The sequence below is a fragment of the Polypterus senegalus genome, chromosome 9 (genome assembly GCF_016835505.1).
Source record: "Polypterus senegalus isolate Bchr_013 chromosome 9, ASM1683550v1, whole genome shotgun sequence".
Lineage (NCBI taxonomy): Eukaryota > Metazoa > Chordata > Cladistia > Polypteriformes > Polypteridae > Polypterus > Polypterus senegalus.
This window is the reverse complement of record NC_053162.1, coordinates 127404039-127426104: the sequence shown is the minus strand read 5'-3', so window position 1 is coordinate 127426104 and position 22066 is coordinate 127404039. Positions and strand designations below refer to the sequence as shown.

The following is a 22066-nucleotide window of genomic DNA, read 5'->3' as shown; positions in this document are numbered from 1 at the left end:
CCTCTTTTTTGCCTACTTCATTGTGTTTTAACCTCAGTTGTAAAGGAATGTTTTAAGGACCCCATGGAATACCCCTCAGTTTTGGCTGCTTTTCTATATATAATCCACCAAGATACCCGACCACGGTAGGAGGGGGGTGTGCACAAAGGGTAGGGACATAATGAGTGGGAGCGTATGAGTCACACTTAGTGGGAATTCCACGGCTTGCAGCCCGAATGGGGTTCAACAGCTTACTCACGCCTCTTCTGGAAAGACACGGTTGTCTAAAACGGGTTGGTGTGAGAATACAACAGTAAGTGAATGAAAAGATGGAACTCTGGAGAGAGCAAAATACAACACAATAGTAAACCCACGGCATAACAAACGTTGCGTGGCTCAGACATGCATGTGGTAGGTAGACGCCGGCCGGTGAAAAAGGAGTGTTGGTCGGCAGGAAAACATCTTCCGTGTTCCTGCAGGAGCATCTAAGAAGATGCATATTTGTCGCGGATGCGAATAGCTGTATGTGGCGTGTAAAACAGTTTGCTATGGTGCATGCGGTCGTGCGTCGTAACCGAAAAGTCGGTTTTTAAAGACTGCTTACTTCATTGTGCTTTAATCTCAGTTGTAAAGGATTGTTTTAAGGATCCCATGGGATACCCCTCGCAAACCATTTTACACGCTGCATATGGCGATTCACCTCCGTGAGAAACATGCCTCTATGAACAGTCAACGTAGCTCGGAGGTGCATGACATGCACATGACATTAACCTGACCTGCACTGCATGTGGCCTCTATGACAGATGAATATAAATGACGCCGTTTTTTCTGTGTCGTCGCGTCCGAGTCGGTGGGCGTGGCCCTGCGAGTTGTCATCGTATCTAATTGTCTTGGAGTTGGTGGGCGTGGCTCCTTCCTGCCTGCGCCATAGGTGTCTCACTTGTCAGCAGCTTAGTGAATCCACGCCCCTTCCGGCGTGCTTTTCATGGTTGTCTTGCCTTAGTGAATTATATATATAGAAGATACTGTGCTATGTACTGGAACTTATAATGTGTCACTCATACTCTAGCCTACTGTAGCCACATCCTCCACAGTCTTGCTGAAGCAAAGCATATAATATATACATCTGGAGACAACAATGAGTGAATTGTGCTTAAAAGTGGGAGAGAACAATTAAAACAGCTAACTGAATGTCACATTTCTAAACCAATCCAACACCTTATGAAGGCGGAATTCAAAACAGGGGCAGTGGTTTTAAACTGCAAAGACAAGAGATGCTCCTGTTAACCTTGTCCAACAAAGAACACGCTTCTATTTACACTTTCCTAAAAAAACCCTATTAGACATCTAAATGTGTAAAGCATATGTAGAGAGCAGAGACAGAGAATATGCAGGGAGTTTTATAAACATAGCCTTTTTGAAAAATAAAAAAGGGAAAAACTTTTCTGTAGCATCAGATTATACACTGACATTCAAAGACATAAATAGATGAATGGCAAATGACATATTGCAGCAGGTGCTATGTGCTCTCTCTGTTGTTCAGTGTTATGTTGATAGTGTAGGAGTCGATGTATGCTTGAAAGCATTGACAACTATGAAAATAAACTTTAAAATACGCATTTGAAGTAAATAGTGTGTCATATTCTGTCAAAAGGACTGCCTTTGATGGCTAGAGAAAGGCCAAACCCCAAACACAAAAGACAGTCCCGGGTTCAAACAAAAGGTATTTTATTACACAAATACCTTGCATACACAAGCACCAAAATGAGCTGTCTTTTCTCGCTTTCTCTGCTCTACTCTTCAGCACTGCTCACCTCCAGTCGAGTATTGCCTGCCTTCCTCCCAGCTCCGACTCGCTTTGACAAGGCAGTGCAGTCCCTTTTATTAAGGACCTGAGAGTACTTCCGGTGCTAGGGCTCTGGCCCATTGGAAGAACTAACCGGGTTGTACGGAAGTCCCAAATTAGCGCATCTTCCTCCAGCTCCCTCTTGCGGCAACCTCGGACCCCAGCAGGGCTGTGCTACCTAAATACAATCCCTGGCATTCTCTGCTGGTGTTCAAACAGGCATCGCTATTCAGGGCTGCTGCCATCTAGTCTTCTGGGGGAACAAAAATCACTTACAGCCAGCTCTTCCCAGTTCTTCCATTTCATCCTGGCCAGGAAAGGTAATAAATACAAATATGTCCAGTTGCGACACTTCCACCAGGATAATGAATGCTCTTTTCTGGTTGGGATGCCCGTCCATCCCATGTGGCACTTACATGCTGCTAAGAGAGCTGGTAACAAAAATTCCCAGGATATTTAGATTTCAGTACTCAAAACGCCCACATTAATAAATCTACATTAATGGCATCTTCTGACTGAACACATCTAAAACAAAAACTAAAGAAATGTAACATTGTGACTAATTGGAAATCCAAACATGCCATGACAGAATAGCTGCTGCATTTTAACATGTTGTATATCTATTGACCAAAATGCTTATCTAAACTGTATTTGCTGTTGTTACATCATTTAATGATGCAATAGTTAAAATGACAGAAAAATACTGCAGCAGACAGAAACACTTCTCAAACTTCTCTTTAGCCCTTACTGCAGTCATTCAGATGGAAAAATATGAATCTATCACTTTGTCTCACAGCTAAAATTCCCTTACATAAAAACGATGTCACGTAATTATAAATTCGGGGCAGTTTATAATGTATTGTAGTATTGTGTTTGCCAGTTTTGAGTGCTGATGGATTTTTGTTGTCTACATCCCTTTTGTAACGGCATTCACAAGTTGCATAGCCCTGAAAATGAGTCATCAACAAAATTAGCTGTAAAGAAGAAGCTTCGATACCAGCTGCAGGTGAGCTTAGAAAAAGCTTGTGAAAGTCACACTGAAATTCCAGTTAATGCCACAACTGGGAGAAGAAAGCGAACTACGGAAAAGAACAATGTAAAGCATAAGAAACCATCAGCACTTATTAATACCATGGGGAAATTCAGGACAACACATGTACGCATTTTTTATTTATTAGAAAATTGCCACCCATAGTAACTTGAACATTTATTTCAGCATTTTAAAGAAAGTATGATTATCATAAGATCAAAACGAACGCACAGCGTTCTTAGGCTTTAGTCCACCTGCCCGATTCAATCTATGCAAACAGCAAGTAAGTGCTGGTATGTGCCCGTCCGCTAGGGATTCTGTAAACCGCCAGATGTCACTATTACTAAAACTTTGAATCGTTTTCCGGCACAATCAGAAAGAAAAAGCCTCACAAGACTGACGGGGTTTCGTCCCACCATTAGTAATTATGAATCTCCTAATACAGTATTATCCCAATTAAACCCGTTGCTTTCTTTACTAAAACTAAGGCGCAAGCGTGTGGTGAATCTCGTGAGGCATCCCGGGTAGAGTTACGTGTTATCACGTGACTTGAGAAATCCGTAGAAGATGGCTGCGCCCTTAACCACGATGCTAATTTAGGGGACTTGTTGCTGTAACTTTACTTTTAACTCGAAATCGAAGCAGATCGTACCAGTATTAAGTATGAAGACGTTTTGTGGACGACCAAACCCTACAACCGGGGTTTTGGAATGGGTTGCAGAAGACGAGGAATATGATTATCATCAAGAGATAGCAAGGTATGACACACGCTTGAATGAATATTTAAGGAGAATGTAATCCCTCTAATTCTAATTTGAATCTAATTGATAAACGTATTTTTAATAAAAGTTTGTTTCCGATGGCCTTTTCACGTACATAGCTTTGGGGACGTTTTGATGTTATGTATGTATATTAAGATACATAATGTAAGAAAATAAAAAGCTCACATGCTCATTAATTATACAAACAGGTAAAGTAGGCGTATATATTTATAATAAATCAACATATACAGACAAGCCACATTCCCTTAGACTAAGCTGAAATTTTACATAGCTTTACATTGCTTGAAGAAGCCGCTATTTTTCCTCACGATTTTGCCATATTCACATAGGTTGTAAATTCAAAGCTATGTAGTTTTTTTTCCTTTAAAATGTGATTTTTACAGTAAATAATCTTGCAGTCACATCACCTACAGAATTAGAAATACATCATTTCTCAGATTTGCATAATTAGTTTAATTCTTATTCTTCAGCATGTTGATAATACTATCTAAAATGTTCGTTTAGAAATAGAGAACAATGTAGGTATAAGAGTCTTTTTTTTTTAAAAAATGAAGAGGTGCAATCTTTCATTCGTGTGTGTGTGCTAAGATGTGAATCTTTTACTTTTTCCTGGGCCAGACTTCGAAAGATGGCTGTACGTTCAGAATCAATAGATTTAACCTGCATGTCAACCTCATTCCTTTTAAAATTTCACTGTGTATTAGACAACGAAAAATGTAATAATGAAGGTGATGTTAGTGTGACACATTTACCTTTTAAAATAATCCAGAATCATTAAAAGAAATAAAAGCTTGGCTTTCAAACTGATCAAAACTGTATTTTTTTTTTTTTTGTGCAACGGAATAAAGCTGAATAGTCCTGATTTTGTGGCCTCTCTTGCACAGTACAACTTTGTTTTTGCTGGTAGTGTTGTCTTCTCGTGGTGCTTTGACTGTAGTTTAATTAATTACTGACTGTGGAATCGGTTTGTTTGTGGTGTTTTGAAAGGGAATTCCCTTTTTATTGGACTGAAGTCTTGTAATTAGTGACTTTAAATTGGCTTAGCATTTTGTGTCACCCGCTGCACTCGGGTTCCCATCCAAGTGGTTCGTCATGTGGTGGATGCGGCAACTCACTATCAGCGCATGCTCCCAATCAATCTCTCTCTCTCTCTCTGTCTGTCTGTCTTTCTCTTAGCATTGGTATTTATGATGGTTTGCTCTAAAATGGATGTCATATTGTAAAGCAGCATGTAATAGGTCCATGGTAAAAGAGTGTGGTTTAGGCCTTATTAGTGTAGGTGCATGCTGGTGGAAAGCTGTGCAGCCGCAGAGTGTTTAATGGAGAAATTGGTTGTGAGAGTACAGTTGGCACAACCACATCCCAGTGACTCTCCTTGTGTCATTAAAGAAAGCACCTACACTACCATGGATTAAAAGGGGTCTGAGTAAGAGTGATTGATTCAATGTGGAGCCAAGGAAATAAAGAGGTTGGGTTACCGTGTGTGGAAGTTGGTTGAATGGCGCTCTAGGGGAAAGAAAGTCACTCCATTTGAAATCTAGGAGCAGGAGTGGCTCCTCGTATGAATGCTGAATGATGCTGGAGGGATGACAGAGTCAGGGTCTGGGAGTCCCAATGGGTACCAGCTAAGGTGGCTGGGATGAAAGCCAAAAGGGGTTGGCTGCATTCTGTGGAGTCTCAGCCCTGCTGTTTAAACCCAGAGGGTAAGTAGGGAAGGCAAAAGAGAGAAACACACACTTGGGATCAACAAGGAAGCAACCCGATTCTGAATTTTTTTTTCTTGATTTTTATCATTTTTATTAGAATTTACTTACAATTTTAACCTCCCTATGCACTGTTTTTTATGGATTATTTATTGATGAAGTTTGCACTGCACTTTTTGAACATGATTTGATTGTTGTAAATAAATGCACTTTGCACTAGACATTTTGTTTGTGTCCCCATTGGCCTAGTCCATGGTTATGACTATCGATGGTCCGGGAGATGAGTGACAAGTCTTTTGTAACCTGGGGCATCACACAAACGCAAGGCTTTTTTTTCCGCCATATGTGCATTTCTGACAGAATAAACCGTGGCTTTCAGTGACAAATACCACTAAACAAAGCGATGGCAATAAATATGCAACGGTATCAAAAAAATGTAAATATCCGAGAGAGCTATATGATGTCTACCAAATAGAACAAGTTCTAGCTGGGCAATAGAAATAAGTCACTGAGCTGTACAATTTAATGATTAGTCCAAATGTATATATGGTATAGAAGTTTTTTTATATTGAAGGCAGTGTCACAGGAGGAGGATAACTGGAGTACCAAGAGGAACTGCACAAAGAACGCATGGAGAACATGCAGACTCCATGCAGACAGTCAGGTGCTGGATTTTAAAGTAGTATGCTGGATCTGTAAAGTGGCAGTGCCAATCATTGTGCACTAATGTGCCACCTAAACTATGAATATGTTAATTATATTTCAGCTAAATGTGTTACATTTCTTAAATTGAACTACAGTCACACGGCTTTATGACTGCTCAGCTGTCTTCAAGTTACAGGTAATTGTACTGTGGTAGGAAAAACACCATGGTCATTTTATATCAACACATTCTTTTTAACTTTCCGAATGTTACATGGTCAGTTTTAACTTGTTGCAGCAAGGTAGATGCATTGTTAATCATTACAAAGTACTTAATCTACCGGAAATGACATGGACTGAGTGTTATGCCAGTCAACTCAATGCGTCAGATTTCATTCCTTCATGATCACTAGGAGTTTTGTTTGAGCACATTACTAATGTGCAGTTCCTTTTTTTGACAATCTTTACAATCTAGATCTACTCAAGTCGTTTGTTTATCCATCAGTACTTTATTTTTGCCTTCAGTAAAACCACATGATAATAGCCTTTTAAGTAATTTGTTTTTGAGTGTATGTATTTACATATTCTCACCTTCGTGGACATCAATGGTTTTGATTGCTATTAAATAGTCTGAAAACTATACTTATAGCATAGTCAATGTCATTTTTCACAATTGAATTAACCTTTTTCTTTTGTTTTCAGGTCATCTTATGCTGATATGCTGCACGACAAGGACAGAGTAAGTCGTAATCATTTCGTAGAGAAATTTCTGTTTAGACAAATATGAATACATTTATCACTGTCGGTAGAAACATTACTTATTGTATTTTTCATGTATTCTATTGGACACTGTTTATTTACTTCCTGTTAACTAAGACTGGTGGTAGTTTTGGTACAACAAACTAGACTGTTGAAAATACTTGCTCTATCCTAACCAACAGTTTCTAGCATCTCATGAGGCATTCTCAAATGTTCCCTGAAAATCTTTCCCTCCAGCCCTGGAGTTTTGTCCTAATAATCCATGCCTTGTAGTGATGCATTACCCTGAATTTAATGTACCACTTCATGTAAACTATAGCACCTTGGCCAACCTCTAGGTAAATCAGAGTAAGCATCATTCTCGCAGGAAGCTCCTACTCATGTTAGTTTGGAAGAGCAGGGTGTATTGAGGGCAGTATGACCTGTGTTTGTGTTGGATGCTGCAAAAGTGCAGTATGCAATTGTGCCAGCAAAGCAGAGAATATGCAATGTCTCCTTAAAATATTAATAAGCTGGTGACCCAGCAGATGCTAAGGTATAGGACCTCTTGTTTTAGACAATATGAGATCAACGAATTGACCACAAGCTTAGAAAGCTTTTGCTAGGCCACTCATTTAAGGGCAGGACTGGAGAGGATTAGCATTAGGGTTATACTTTTCTGCCTATTAACTAGTTTCACTTGATATAGGAAATGGGCACCTATGAGACCTGACTGTTTAATGACAATGAAAGGGTCCAGGGTGCAGGGACACCAAGAATCTGTAGAAGAAGCTCTAGAATGCCACCCTTACTCCAAGTGATCCAACGGTTTGTTTGGATGAGGCCCTGAGATTGGCTTTAAAGCTGCCTTATGACCAGGATTGCTGAAAATATATTATAAGTGAGATTTGGAATAAATCTTGACTGTATGACAGGTCTAGGTCATAGTTCTCTGTTCCCAGTTTTTCTGTCTTTTTTTCATCAGTCACATCTGACATGTGCTGGCAGAAATATATAGAGAAAAATATAGATTTTGCAAATAATAATAATAATAATAAAAAAAATCGGACTTCTCTGCTGCTTTTTTGAGTTACAAAACATATGAGCATTTTTATTGGTATTTGAACTTTTTTTTTTTCTCTCCATCCTGTTTTATGACAGAATGTAAAGTATTTCCAGGGTATTCGAGCAGCAGTAAAGCGAGTAAAATCACGTGGAGAACGTGCTGTAGTACTGGATATTGGTACAGGTACAGGTCTGCTCTCCATGATGGCAGTCACGGCAGGTGCTGATTTTTGTTATGCAGTGGAGGTAAGTTTTTATAGATCTGAAATTTAATTTCTGTCAACCTGTTTTACTTTTAAATGCTGTTTTGTGTCAAGATGTTTCTAATTTACCTTTCTTGTTATTACTTAAAGTGTTGTTTATTTATTCAGCCTGCCAAAATCTGTTTAACCAATTTCTGCCTTTTTTTTTTAACAAATAAGCAAAGTTGTATATATCAGTTATATGTAAGTAAGTAAGTGGAAGTAATTAGAGGTCTGATGAGTTAATGTCTTCTAAGTCACACTAGCAGTGCTACCTGTGAAGAACCAGGTAAAATCTAAGTAATCAACATAGACCACAGCATTAAAGATTACAGTGCACCATGCAATGTATATGTCTCTGTTATGTGCTATATGATACTGGATTTGTAAAAGCAGTGTTAATATTTCTATGTGCCATCTATTGGAATGACCAAGCCATAACCCACCAGACAGACACACATGCATTTATCCTTTTGTTAAGGTGGAAATGGCTGTTTCAACATGCAATGCATACTCACACAAGTTTATGGTTACAGTATAGATTACATTTTGTATTGTTGTTTTTTAAATTTTACTTATAATTATGGTATTTTTACATACCCAAAAGTATCTTATTTTAAACAAATCGTAAGTTTTCTTGCAATAGCAAAATATGCGATATGCACGAGTATTTGCCCTTTTTTAATTTTAACCAAAGAGATGATAGCCACGTTTTAGACATGATGTGCAGTGCATCCGGAAAGTATTCACAGCGCATCACTTTTTCCACATTTTGTTATGTTACAGCCTTATTCCAAAATGGATTAAATTCATTTTTTTCCTCAGAATTCTACACACAACACCCCATAATGACAATGGGGAAAAAAGGTTATTTGAGGTTTTTGCAAATTTATTAAAAATAAAAAACTGAGAAATCACATGTACATAAGTATTCACAACCTTTGCGCAATACTTTGTCGATGCACCTTTGGCAGCAATTACAGCCTCAAGTCTTTTTGAATTCGATGCCACAAGCTTGGCACACCTATCCTTGGCCAGTTTCGCCCATTTCTCTTTGCAGCACCTCTCAAGCTCCATTAGGTTGGATGGGAAGCGTCGGTGCACAGCCATTTTAAGATCTGTCCAGAGATGTTCAATCGGATTCAAGTCTGGACTCTGGCTTGGCGACTCAAGGACATTCACAGAGTTGTCCTGAAGCCACTCCTTTGTTATCTGGCCTGTGTGCTTAGGGTCGTTGTCCTGCTGAAAGATGAACTGTCACCCCCGTCTGAGGTCAAGAGCGCTCTGGAGCAGGTTTTCATCCAGGATGTCTCTGTACATTGCAGCAGTCATCTTTCCCTTTATCCTGACTAGTCTCCCAGTTCCAGCTGCTGAAAAACATCCCCACAGCATGATGCTGCCACCACCATGCTTCACTGTAGGGATGGTATTGGCCTGGTGATGAGCGGTGCCTGGTTTCCTCCAAACGTGACGCCTGGCATTCACACCAGAGAGTTCAATGTTTGTCTCAAGAGACCAGAGAATTTTGTTTCTCATGGTCTGAGAGTCCTTCAGGTGCCTTTTGGCAAACTCCAGGCGGGCTGCCATGTTCCTTTTACTAAGGAGTGGCTTCCGTCTGGCCACTCTACCATACAGGCCTGATTGGTGGATTGCTGCAGAGATGGTTGTCCTTCTGGAAGGTTCTCCTCTCTCCACAGAGGATATCTGGAGCTCTTACAGAGTGACCATCGGGCTCTTGGTCCCCTCCCTGACTAAGGCTGCTCAGTTTAGATGTCCGGCCAGCTCTAGGAAGAGTCCTGGTGGTCTCGAACTTCTTCCACTTACAGATGATGGAGGCCACTGCGCTCATTGGGACCTTCAAAGCAGCAAAAAATTTTCTGTAACCTTCCCCAGATTTGTGCCTTGAGACAATCCTGTCTTAGAGGTCTACTGACAATTCCTTTGACTTCATGCTTGGTTTGTGCTCTGACATGAACTGCCAACTGTGGGACCTTATATAGACAGGTGTGTGCCTTTCCAAATCATGTCCAATCAACTGAATTTACCACAGGTGGACTCCAATTAAGCTGCAGAAACATCTCAAGGATGATCAGGTGAAACAGGATGCACCTGAGCTCAATTTTGAGCTTCATGGCAAAGGCTGTGAATACTTATGTACATGTGCTTTCTCAATTTTTTTATTTTTAATAAATTTGCAAAAAACTTTTTTTCATGTTGCCATTATGGGGTGTTGTGTGTAGAATTATGAGGGGAAAATGCATTTAATCCATTTTGGAATAAGGCTGTAACATAAAATGTGGAAAAAGTGATGCGCTGTGAATACTTTCCGGATGCACTGTATATAATTGGTCACTAGCATTACGGAATATGAAGATCTCGAGTCAGAGTTTTGACTCTGGTAAGAGTGACGCATTTGCATCTCAATGCTGTGCTTGATTTGTAAGTACTGCTTAGTATAAATTTGAAGCATTGTGTATTTTTACAGTTCAAGCACTATAGGTTCAATTACCATTTCCAGATACTGTCTGCTGCAAGTTTTTCCTATGCCAGTTTACTGAACAGTGCTCCTCCAGATTCAACTTCTTTGCTTACTCGCTTGAAACTTCCCACAAGTAACCCTGTGATCGAATGCCACTGGCCATACAAATTTTCACAGGGGTCCATTCTTCACTCAAGTGTATTTGCAGTTAGGGACCCCAGCCTTGCTACATCCAGCAGCCCCTACCATTTGAATCTGGCTGAAACACACCACACTACTTTTCGTAGGGGGCTGCTCTTTAATCTAATGTCACTGAATTATGGTGTGCCGCACTGCCACTCATAGTTTCACATGGGTATCCTAGCACTGGAAGAAGCTGGTATGAAATGTATTTATGTACTTACTTTATTCCAAATGTGACATGCCAGACAAGTGCAACAAAAAAAAAATATGCACTTCTGTGGGGCAACTGCAACAGAAGGCAGGAGAAGATGAACATCTGGCAGGTAGTAAGCTCAAAAACAAATTTGTGAGTGAACAAAGTAAAAACTCGCTTATGAAGCCAAGTTTAGTTTAGTTGTCTTGCTACTGTTGTATGATACTTACATAATATGCAAGCTGAGATTAGATTTGCAGTTTGCTGTAGTTTTTAATTTGACTATCCAATGTTTTTCTTTTTTGTTAGTTTTATTTGGGTTTTAATTGGTTGCAATTTTTAGTTCTCCGCTTTCCCTGTTGTAAAATGTTCTTCCATATACAAGGCATGTCTCAGTTTGTACTGTATATTGTGTTTGCTATAAACCTTCCAAAAGTTTGCAATGGTACAAGATTACAGATCAAAATATTAAACATTCAGATCTTATTGCAACAACTATTTTTAGAGAATGTACTACGGGGTGGAATTATATTTATTTCCCAAATTATATGTAGAGCATTCAGGACTAAGCAGCTCCAGTGACATACTAGCCCCTGGTTTACACTCTGGATCACTGCCATACTATGATAAATGTCACTTGCTCTCCGTTACCTTACCCCCACATCAAATACTTACACCACTGCTAGCTATTGCTACTTCTAGCATAGAAGCGGAGACTGAAACATGAGCAACCAGTAAGAAATTAGTCCAGATGTAAATGTTGTGGATTAGGTTAACAGCTTTAAGTTTCTTTGAGTCACCAACACTGATGATCTGAAGCTGCTGCATCACGTCTTCAATATAGAGAAGAAAACTCATCATTGTATTTCTTCCTCAGACATTTGAGGAAATCCTGAATGTCTCCATCTACTTATACTCCTCAACTTCCATAAATGCAAAGTCCCTGTTCTATCTTGGTATGGCACCTGCTCAAGACTGTAAAACGCCACAGAGGATGGAAATGTCAGTTCAGAATATCAATGACAAGCCACTTCCTTCTGTCCATGACATACAAACTGTATACTGTATAACAGACACTATCGTATAAAGACTAGAACTACTAATAAAGGCACCAGGCATCCTGCACAGTACCTTCTTTTGCCCATCTTCATTCTGACCTATAGTATGGTACCAGCTTTTATCCCCAGGTTACTGACAACAGTATTTCTTTTCTTTGTCTCTGATGTTGCATTTACTCTAGTGCTGCTTTCATTGTCTCTTGTTAGTATTCTATTACTATAACGTACCTTGAGGAGACATGCAAGTAAGAATTTGATTATGAACTATTATGAAATTTTTTTTGTAGCTCCTGATCACATCTGCAAAACACTATTAAGAATTTCAGGTCATCTATTTTCACAGAATCTATCATTAAATTTGTTTTTCTGGGATGCCTTGGAATTAATGGCTTGCTTCAGATTGTACTGCTGCATATCCATTGGAATGAAACCAGAATTTTGATTTAGCAGTTGCAAAGTATAGAATTTCTTATTTGTTCCTGTTTTTGGGGCTTAATCCAATTTTGATTTAGAACTCAAAACCGACTAATGACTTGATAGCCTTCTATAGAATTTCCTGATATAACTTGTAATTTGTTGTTCCCTTGATTATTGTTAATTAATAACAAGAACACACTGACGCCATGATGCTTCACAGTTGTGATGAGGTTTAGGTGTTGGTATGGTTTTTCATTCTCTCAAAGCATCCCTGTTTACCCTTCTATAAAGATAAATGTTTGTCTCATCTGTCTAGGAAAGGTTATTCTTATAGTCTTATGAAATATCCAGGTTCTGTTTAGCTGCACATTTTCCTAATTATTAACTGGACCTCCTGACCAGACATATTACTCTGTTTTCTAGTGGTTCATATACTTTGTCCATCTTTGACTTTCAGTATTTAAATATGCTTGTCAAAGATGCAAGAATGTTCAGGATAATTGATTGATTGATTAATCTGTTTAAATCTGGGTTTTAAAGGTTATTCTGCATGGTTTAATCAGTGAAGATGTTGCCATCCGAAATAGATAACTGTCTGTCATGAATGCTTTGTTCTTTCTTTATTCAGGTTTTCAAACCAATGGCTGAAGCTGCTGAAAAAATTGTGCAGAAGAATGGTTTTGCTGATAAGATCAAAATTATTAATAAACACTCAACCAATGTTACTGTAGGACCAGGTGAGTACAATAGGGTAGGCTCTTGTTAGATAGTTGATTTTATTTTTAAAAATGCATCTTAGGGGTATTCTAACATTAGTTGGTTTTGTTCATCATTAGATATACAGTATTGTAAAATGCAATAGTGATGAAAATGAAGTTGGATTATTTTTAATTCATGCGCTAAAGATACCTAGATACATTAATGTTCTTTAACACTCAAAAGTAACTAATTTGAGCAGATCATGGCTGTTCACAGATCTGAAAACTCCGCAAATAATTTTCATAATTGTACATTCCACACAGCATATGTGTCCTTTATTGAAAAGTATTTTATAGTGGTGTTGTTAAATTTACAGTATTTATTTCTATTTGAAATTTGCTTTCATCTAAAATTTATTTTTTAGCATATTTTCATTTACAAGAAAAGTAGCAATATTTTGTATATATTATTAGAATGTAAAACAGTAATTTTCATATTTTTTTGGTTTTTTTTTCCCCCCCCAAGAGACATCAAGAAAATAAAACCTTTTTGGTCATGATTAACAAGGCATGGAAGGAGATTTCAAAATAAAATGCATTGTTTTTTTTTTTGTAATACTTAAACTTTTGCCAAATGACTTGTTGTCATTTAACTCCTAAAAACATTAAGATATGTGTATCCACAAATATAGAAGTTTGCTTAGTTTTTGTTAAGCATACATAAATGAGAAATAACCAAATACATAATACAGTGTATATACTGTATACAAGTATAATACTTTATAAATTTAAGAGTTATTGCAGATAATTTAACAATATGATAGCATTTATCTTGTTCAGCATTCCAAAAGTATCTGTTAGATAGGGAAGAAGACCATTTTTTTTTTTTTTTTCTGTTGACATCATAGTAGTACCATGTTAGCTGTAAAGCCGATTTAATTTTTTGGAAATATAGCACCGAGCTTATTCCCCCAGTTCAATACATTGGTCCAACATTCTCCTCCTTGGCTCCATGTGTAGGAGTAAACTGTCATGCTCCAAATCAATGTCTCTGCATAGTTTTGCAGACAATCACACGTATAGCGGAAATTGGTTGAAGGTAATTTAATGACAGTAGTTGCCCACACATAAACATCATTAAAGACAAAGCAGTTTATTTGATGTAAGTAGCTCACAATGTATCGGGCAGTAAGCCCAAATGGCAGAGGGTGAAATGTCTCTGAGCATACGGAGGTAAACTGCTGTAGTGGGAGCTCCATTAGTGCAACATCCAACCATCTGATCAAATTGAATTTTCTGCCTGCCATGTACTCAGGAATAACATCAAACATTTCCTGTACTGTCTAATGCACAAAATGAAGAATGCCCAGATGAATGGCATTCTAATGAATGCAGTTACCAATATGTGAGCATTTTTTTCTTCTTCTCCGTGCTAAATTGTATCTGTAACACATGTAGTAACAATACTTTCAGTCCCTTAATAAAGATTCTGTCTTGGCTATTGGCTATCAAATCAATTCCCCGTTTCACTATTTGTGTCACTGTCTCTCCACACATTGTTTTAACCATGTTAGTAGTCGCTGGAAGTATCGGAGTCACAACTATGGTATTTGATTTTAATAGCTTTAGCAAAGATGCCCTCTGAGCCATCTTATTAACTGTTGTAGCATTTCTACAATGCACACACTGTCAGTTCAGGTTTTTTGTTGTTGTTGTTTTTTTTTTTTGTTTTTTTTGCATTTTGATTCAAAATGGGTCGCATTAGGGACTCAGAACGCTTACGTACATACATCATAGGTGCCACTCTTTCCCAGAGTTGTTTTGGCGTGTCCTCTAAGCACGTCATCAGAAATTAATGCACAACATGTCCACAATTTGCAGTACCAGCAAAAATATGGGTGTCATTGTTTACTATGAACATGTGACGGCAAACTACACTGCAGCTCCAACAGGATCAATCTGTGTGCTTTGATGTTTGATGCATGGTTTGATGTGGTGGAGCAAATTATGAAACTTAAATGCTGACATGCGAATATGCTTTTCTTCATCCATTTCTCGCATAGGAAATATATGCGTTTAATATTCCTCATCGTAATGATGCAATATTTTTTTCAAGTCTCACATTCCATCTATATCATTGTTTCCATCTTTTGCTTCGGAATACAAATAATTTTTATTTTTAGAATTTTTGTCACTCAAGTCGCAATACAGCGAAACCGGACATTGTTTTCTCACCATGATGATGTCTCACAATGCTACTTGGTGGAATACTCCAGATTTACTTAAAGTACGTTTGCAAGTATGGAGAGCACACTGCTTGCATAGCAGCAGCAGCAGCAGCATCCTCAAACAGACACGTCGCATAGCATCCCCGGCCTTAATTTCTGACAACGTGTTCAGAGAATATGCCAAAACGACACTGGAACATGCAGCAGCCATGATGCATGCGTGTAAGCATTGAGTGTGAAGTATAAACTGGCCCTTTGTGTGTGTGTGTGTGTGTGTTTGCCTTGTGATAGACTGATGCCTTGTTCAGATTTCTTTCAAGCTATTTGTCCGACTTATGTTGCCAGTCTCCTAAATCATTTATTTGATTAATTGAGTTTAAAAATGTTATGTTAAAACCAAGAAGTAGTAAATTGCTGTTTATTGCTACATATGCTATAAAACAGATTTCATCAATAAATGTATTGGTTACTTCATTTTGATTTTCCCACAAGTTAAAGATTTGAATACTCCTAAATATTTTATAATTTGTATGAATTAAAATTTTTAATTAATAATTTGTGTCAAAAGTCATTGAGTATATATTTTGATTGAGTTTTTAACATACCAATAGAATCCAAATGTGCTATTTTTATGAGTTAGGCAGGAGTAATTTTAATTTTGAACACTAACAAGAACAGGCCTACAAATGGAATGTGCGCCAAAGATCTTTACCTCTATTTACACCTGCCATTAATGTGCATTGTGTATTTGGATTGTATCTAGATATAAATTAACAAGAGTATATTTACCACTAGTTTTAAAAAGAGTCTACAGATCCAATGTTGCTATGCCTGAGCATAATTCAAGTTCGCACGTAGGTCTCTTCAGATTTCTTCTCATGTTTGAGAAATAGGAAATTGTAAGCAGACTCTTTCATATTGGTGCACCTCCAGTCATGAATGTCATCCTTTGCTTCCAGATATGTGCCTACTTCCACCTTCTTCTGGTTGCCACTGTGTACTTATGTTTGTATTGTTGTTGTATGCAAAGTGAAAATCTTGTTTTAAATTTGGCCGACATGGTTCTGAACTCCTATAAATGTGATCTGAGTGATCTGCAAAGTACATTTGCAATTAGTTTTAAATAGGATATAATACATGATCATAATTATATCGCCACAAGCTGGTGTTAATGGCATGTGTGTAGGAGGCAAACGAGCACTCTTAGAGATTAATGCTTTGAGATTTTTGTAATGACCAGAATTCTCACTTGAGATGTGTTTATATTAAGTGTTCTCTGGGGTATTCTGGTTTATAGGCCCGTCACTTAATAATATTACCATCAAGATCATTGTTAAATTTAAAATAATTCATGAGCTCTGAGCCTTAAGCAATAATGTTGAGTATTGAATTTAAGTGGATGTTGTGAATATTTCTTTTTTAATTATCTAATCTTGTTTTTACCTATTTATTTTTTTAATTTTATTTTTCCAATACCAGAAATTTTTTGTGTGCCAATGTAACTGTTCCATTTCTTTTTCTGTTTTCAGAGGGTGACATGCAGTCCAAAGCAAACATCCTGATAACAGAACTATTTGACACTGAACTGATTGGAGAAGGGGCCTTGCCAAGCTATGAGCATGCACATAAATATCTTGTTGAGGTAAATAGAGGCCTGACACCTGAGAACATTAAATATAAACTCTGGCTTAATAACCAGCTCAGCATCTAAACAAAAAGTCTTATGCCAATGTTTTAGATGTCATGACAAAAGTGCCTAATGTACTGTATACTTCATATAGCATAAATGTTAATATTTGTTGTGAGGTGGAATTTCATTAATAAAACGGTCAAGTAAGGTAACCCCTTTTTAATACTGTACATGAAGAGACAATCACAGGTTTTTGCAGTATATCTTCATGCAAATGCTGCAGCTAACAAACTCTATTAAAAGTAACTTAACTACCCTGGTTGAAACTGGATACAGGAAACCATCATTTAAAAAAATAAAAAAAAGAAATCTGTGCAAGGCATATTCCTTTCTCAAGGTCATCTTTTCTTATATAAGGACTTAAATTCTGTTCAGCATTGGCATTTGGCATTACAGCCAGACACCTTATGTTAAGTGTGATATGACTAATTCAAAACGTAAGATTACTGCCACATACTAAGTCAAACTGAGAGAAAGGAGATATGATGTCTTGTACACTGGTATTACTGTTGAAACAATCGATTCATTTTATTAAACCGTCATTTTTGCATGTCTCTTACACAACATTCATGATTAGTTGACTTAATCTTTATCAAGTGTTTTTTGCCTTACAAACCCACTCCATTACATTACAAACAGAGTTTTGTTAAATTTCAAACACAAAATGGCATACAACCAAAATGCAAATATAAATCTGTGCAAAAAAGGTATTTTGTTTTAAATTTAAGTAAGATTAAGAGCCCTAGCTTTAATCAGCTGGATGGTCAACTTCACAAAAAACATTCTATTCTTCCACATAGCAGAAGTAAACAATGGCTTTTCAGTTGTTGTTTATTTTGTGTAGTCTTATGTGCGGTAGCAGATTATGCATGTGTATGAATTTATACTTGGAGAATGTGCTGTCTCATGTAAGGTATCACACATATGATAGTTGAGAAATTGTATAATATAACAGATAAGTTACATTCCACATTCTGAGAGTCACTTTCCCATTACAAATGTCCAGTTCATTTGAGCTTGCTTCACCTAGGCCTATCGCCCAACTGGCCTAACATTTAAAACCCACCCTTCAACTTGTGAACTCTGAGTGAACATAGATACTATTCGAGTCCCCTAGCTTCCATTCATTTGTCATTGAAACCACCACCAGGCCTGACTCCACCAAGGTGCACCTTGACTATTCTGTTTTTGGAATTTTCATGGGCAGGGTACATGTTTATAGCCCTGTCTGTATCTGTTATATGTGTGAATATGTCTTTTTCAGATGGTTAGCTCCAACAGGCAGTGAAGCAGTTTGGCTTCAAGTTTGATTAAATCATAATTGTAATCTCCATCTCCATGTTTAAGATCAAATACTTTTTAAGTTTACTTTTTGGAGGTACCTGGGGTGCAATGGAAGATTGTAGGTACCTTGGGACCATGTTCAAAATTAAGGGTAAACATGACTGTCAGACAGAGCAATGAATCTGCAAAGCAGAAGCAGTATTGTGAATGCTATAACAGACATGTTGTGGGTTTGGGAGGGTAAAAGTGGGAAATAAACTGAAAGCTTTGTCTGATGGCTTCCTGGTCAATCTATATGCCTGTCCCCATGTAGGGTCGGAAGCTGCAAGTAGTGACCAAATTAATGAGATTATGAGTACAACCAGACAAAATTATGTTTCTTCATAAAGTTTCTGACATCTGAATTGTTGCTTTTCCAGACTAAATGAAACCTGTTGAAGTGGTCTCCACATATAATGAGGATGCCCATTGTGCTTGTAATGGGAAGTATACTATACATACCTTGCTTAACAGGGAGACGACCTTAGGGGCAGACTCAGGAATTGTATATGTCAGTTGGACTGAAAGTTCCTAGGAATTCCCCAGAAGTACTCTAAAGGTCATAGTCAATCACTCAGTGTCTTTGAATTTTCTAAGGTTAGGCTAAGATGTCTTTAGGCAATTATTTTTTGAGGAACATAGCCACCATCCTTTTTAAATATTTAAGTGTTTACATATACCAAAGATTTTACAATAATACAAGGAGGAGAAATAAAGTTTCACTTTTCCAGCTCTAAGTCTCATTAAGGCAGCTCTTTTGTTGATCCTTCATAGACTTCCAGTCCAGTTCCGACAAGGGCTGGAGAGTATCTTCACCCAGGTTTCTCCTACAGGGAGACAACTCTCGACCAAGAAATCTGGTTCCAAAGATTGCACTGCGTGCTGCAGTTTTTTGCATGAGCATCATCTACTTGCCCTCAAATGATGGGAAGTGCAATGTTTTAAGAGCAAGTAGCGTGGCTTCAGATTATAATCCTGCATCTTGCTGATAGTGTTGGAAAACAAATGACAACTACATATACATTTGTGAGTTGCTGACCTTATTAAATCTGACTTCTGAAGTTTTCTCCTTTGCAAGAAATAAAATGCTGAATTTCATTGGGGGAGATAATGGCACTTGCCTAATTACAAGAACTGATTGATATTCACACTTCAGTGTAGAGGAATAGAGCAAAATAACACACTGAACCAATCAAATGAAAATAATATAGCAAGTACAATAATGTATTCTTTAAACAATCAATGAACCTCTGCACACTAAAATTGGAAAGAATGTTCATTTAAAGAAGACGCTGGTAGCACAGAAGCAGAAAATGAAAATACATCAACAGTTGTACTTGTAATGTAATGAAAAGGCATTACAGTTTTCAGATATCTGTAGGACCTCATAATAATGTCGTGTAAGAAAAGAAATTTGTGCAGGAACTTCATTACATCACAGAACAAAGATGAATGTTCCATGCCTATTACCTTTGGATTTAAAGCTTGTGATGTGCTGAGTGTTTTCATTTCAATTCTTAATTTTTATGTGAGGGACAAAGTAGAAATTCTAATGATATTTACACCATGCATTCCTCCCATCCATCAAATCATCCATCCATGTATATATTTATTTTATTATTTTTTATGTGTATTTTTACCAGTTTAGTCCAGCTCAGGGTGTCATGTGTGCTGGAACCAGTCCCAGAAGCATCGGGCATGATTTCCTCTCAGGCTCTAGTGGGGTAGTTCAGAATTATAACAAAGAGTAACAGCAAAACAAGGTTTACTTAGTGTACTTAAAAGAAGTGAAAAGAAACATAATTTAATTAAGACCATATTCCACAGAGTAGTTATTTAAAGTATCTTAAATTAGTAAAGAGGCTGTTTTCCACCATGTCTTTTTGACTTAGTTTGTGAGAATGGCATCATTTATTGTGCAGAATTTTGTTATTCCTTTAGGTTAGTGATAAAGGACATGTGTAAAATTGCAACTGCAGCCTTTATTTTGAATCCAAATTTCTCTTACTCTCCTTTTCCAGATGGGATGTGAAGCGGTGCCACATAGAGCAACCATCTTTGCCCAGCTAGTCCAGTCGGAGCGTCTGTGTAGCTGGAATCGCATCAGCCCTATAAATGTTGGTGGAGTTCAGATTGTTTCATCTTCAAAATTGAAGCTTTGTGCTGGAGCCCCTTCTGTATGTGACCTCCAGCTTAGCCAGGTGCCCACTGAAGACTTCCAGCCTCTCAGTGCCATACTACCAATGTTCAGGTATTAACTCTTGCTAGAAAGATCACAGATGTTCGGCTGTGGCAGTGACGCACTATCAAGACAGAAATATTATACCACTAAGTAATAATGTACTGTACATGTGAATGATGTTCCTTCATTTGTGTTTTTAACTTATATATTTGATAGGTTTTATATTCTCCTCATATTTTTACAAGATAACCAGATTCTGAGTCACTGTTACCAGTCGAGTAATAGTAAGTTTCTCTTCTCTTTGAAGTATTGATTTCAGTTGTCCAGTGAGTAGCAGTCCAGCAAAGCACACCCACAAATTCCCTGCCATTCAGTCTGGCTCTGCTCAGGTTGTCTTGTCTTGGTGGGATATCGATATGGTCCCAGATGGTAGCATAACTTGCACAATGGCACCAGCATGGGCTCACCCTGATCCAGAGAATGTTCCAGTGAGTGTCTTGATAACTTGAATATTGTGTATACCAAATACCTTTATCTCTGATGACATTTAAATCTAGATTGTAACATTTTTTATTGCCTATATTGCAGTGGCGGGATCACTGGATGCAGTGCGTATATTTCCTTCCCTTAGAAAAATCAGTAAAAGAAGGGGAGACTTTGGAGTTAACTGCTTTTCATGATGATTACAGCGTTTGGTACAATATTCATTCTGAAATGTAAGTATATACCACCTAGAATTATTCTTTTGTGCCAATATGGCTAGCATTGACTTGTGCTGTGTATCTGTGTAAAAGCTCTTGCAGCAGTGCTAAAGAAATTCAGTATTCAAGACCAGTCTGCACTTGCCAGGCACACATGGTATGGACACGACCACGATTTGGAGAACTCAATGACGCCCAACGGACAGACTGCTACATCCGTGCATTGCAAACGGTAAGTAGCCAGACAACAACTATAGAGGTAATATGACTTTTAGATATACCTTTTAAGCCCAGAATATATTTTTATTCCTATTAAGTAACCTGGGGTAACTCTTTTGACCTGGGATTAGACATGGACCACTCCTGCCTTAAATTCTCCTCCAGTACCAGCATGATAATGTACAAAGATAAGAGTTACAAAGCAAGGGCATGATCAAACAGAAAGTGTACTTGTGTCAGAAAATGAGCAGACAAATTGGCCGAGGTGATGAACGTTAGTGAGCATGTCCTAGTTATTAAGATGATTGTTGGTAAATGACTGATGAATGTAGTCTTGCCATATGCCCCACAGGTTGGCAGAAGAGATAGAAGAGAAAGATGAATTTGGGTGTTAGTGGTGGAGGTGACATTTCTGGTGCCTCAGGGAAAGGTAACTGTAATTGGTGTAGACTTGAATTGGGTATGTTTGAGCTAGTGGAGTTGTTTTTATAAGTGGTTCCATGATGGCGTTAGTTTCAGTACCAAGAATGTTGAGGTTGAAAATATTCTGGAGTTTGGAGAAAAACCAAGTCCATAACATTTGAATATCTTTTGTGTAAGGATGATGATAAACTATTTGTGAGGAAGGTTGATTGGGATATGATGAAAAATGTAATGGTCCCTTGAGA

At 37.8% G+C, this 22066-nt stretch overlaps 1 protein-coding gene across 1 annotated transcript in view; it reads left to right on the top strand.

Annotated features, from left to right (window-relative positions):
* The first annotated feature begins 3306 nt into the window (after nt 1-3306).
* The window catches only part of prmt7 (protein arginine methyltransferase 7), a 35992-nt gene continuing 17232 nt past the window's right edge, over nt 3307-22066 (top strand). Inside the window, exons 1-9 of the mRNA XM_039763810.1 lie at nt 3307-3613; nt 6685-6721; nt 7882-8031; nt 12986-13094; nt 16813-16925; nt 20318-20547; nt 20786-20966; nt 21067-21194; nt 21273-21411. Of these exons, the coding sequence (XP_039619744.1) occupies nt 3519-3613; nt 6685-6721; nt 7882-8031; nt 12986-13094; nt 16813-16925; nt 20318-20547; nt 20786-20966; nt 21067-21194; nt 21273-21411 (1182 nt within the window). The 5' untranslated portion in view covers nt 3307-3518. The remainder of the gene's footprint in view (nt 3614-6684; nt 6722-7881; nt 8032-12985; nt 13095-16812; nt 16926-20317; nt 20548-20785; nt 20967-21066; nt 21195-21272; nt 21412-22066) is intronic.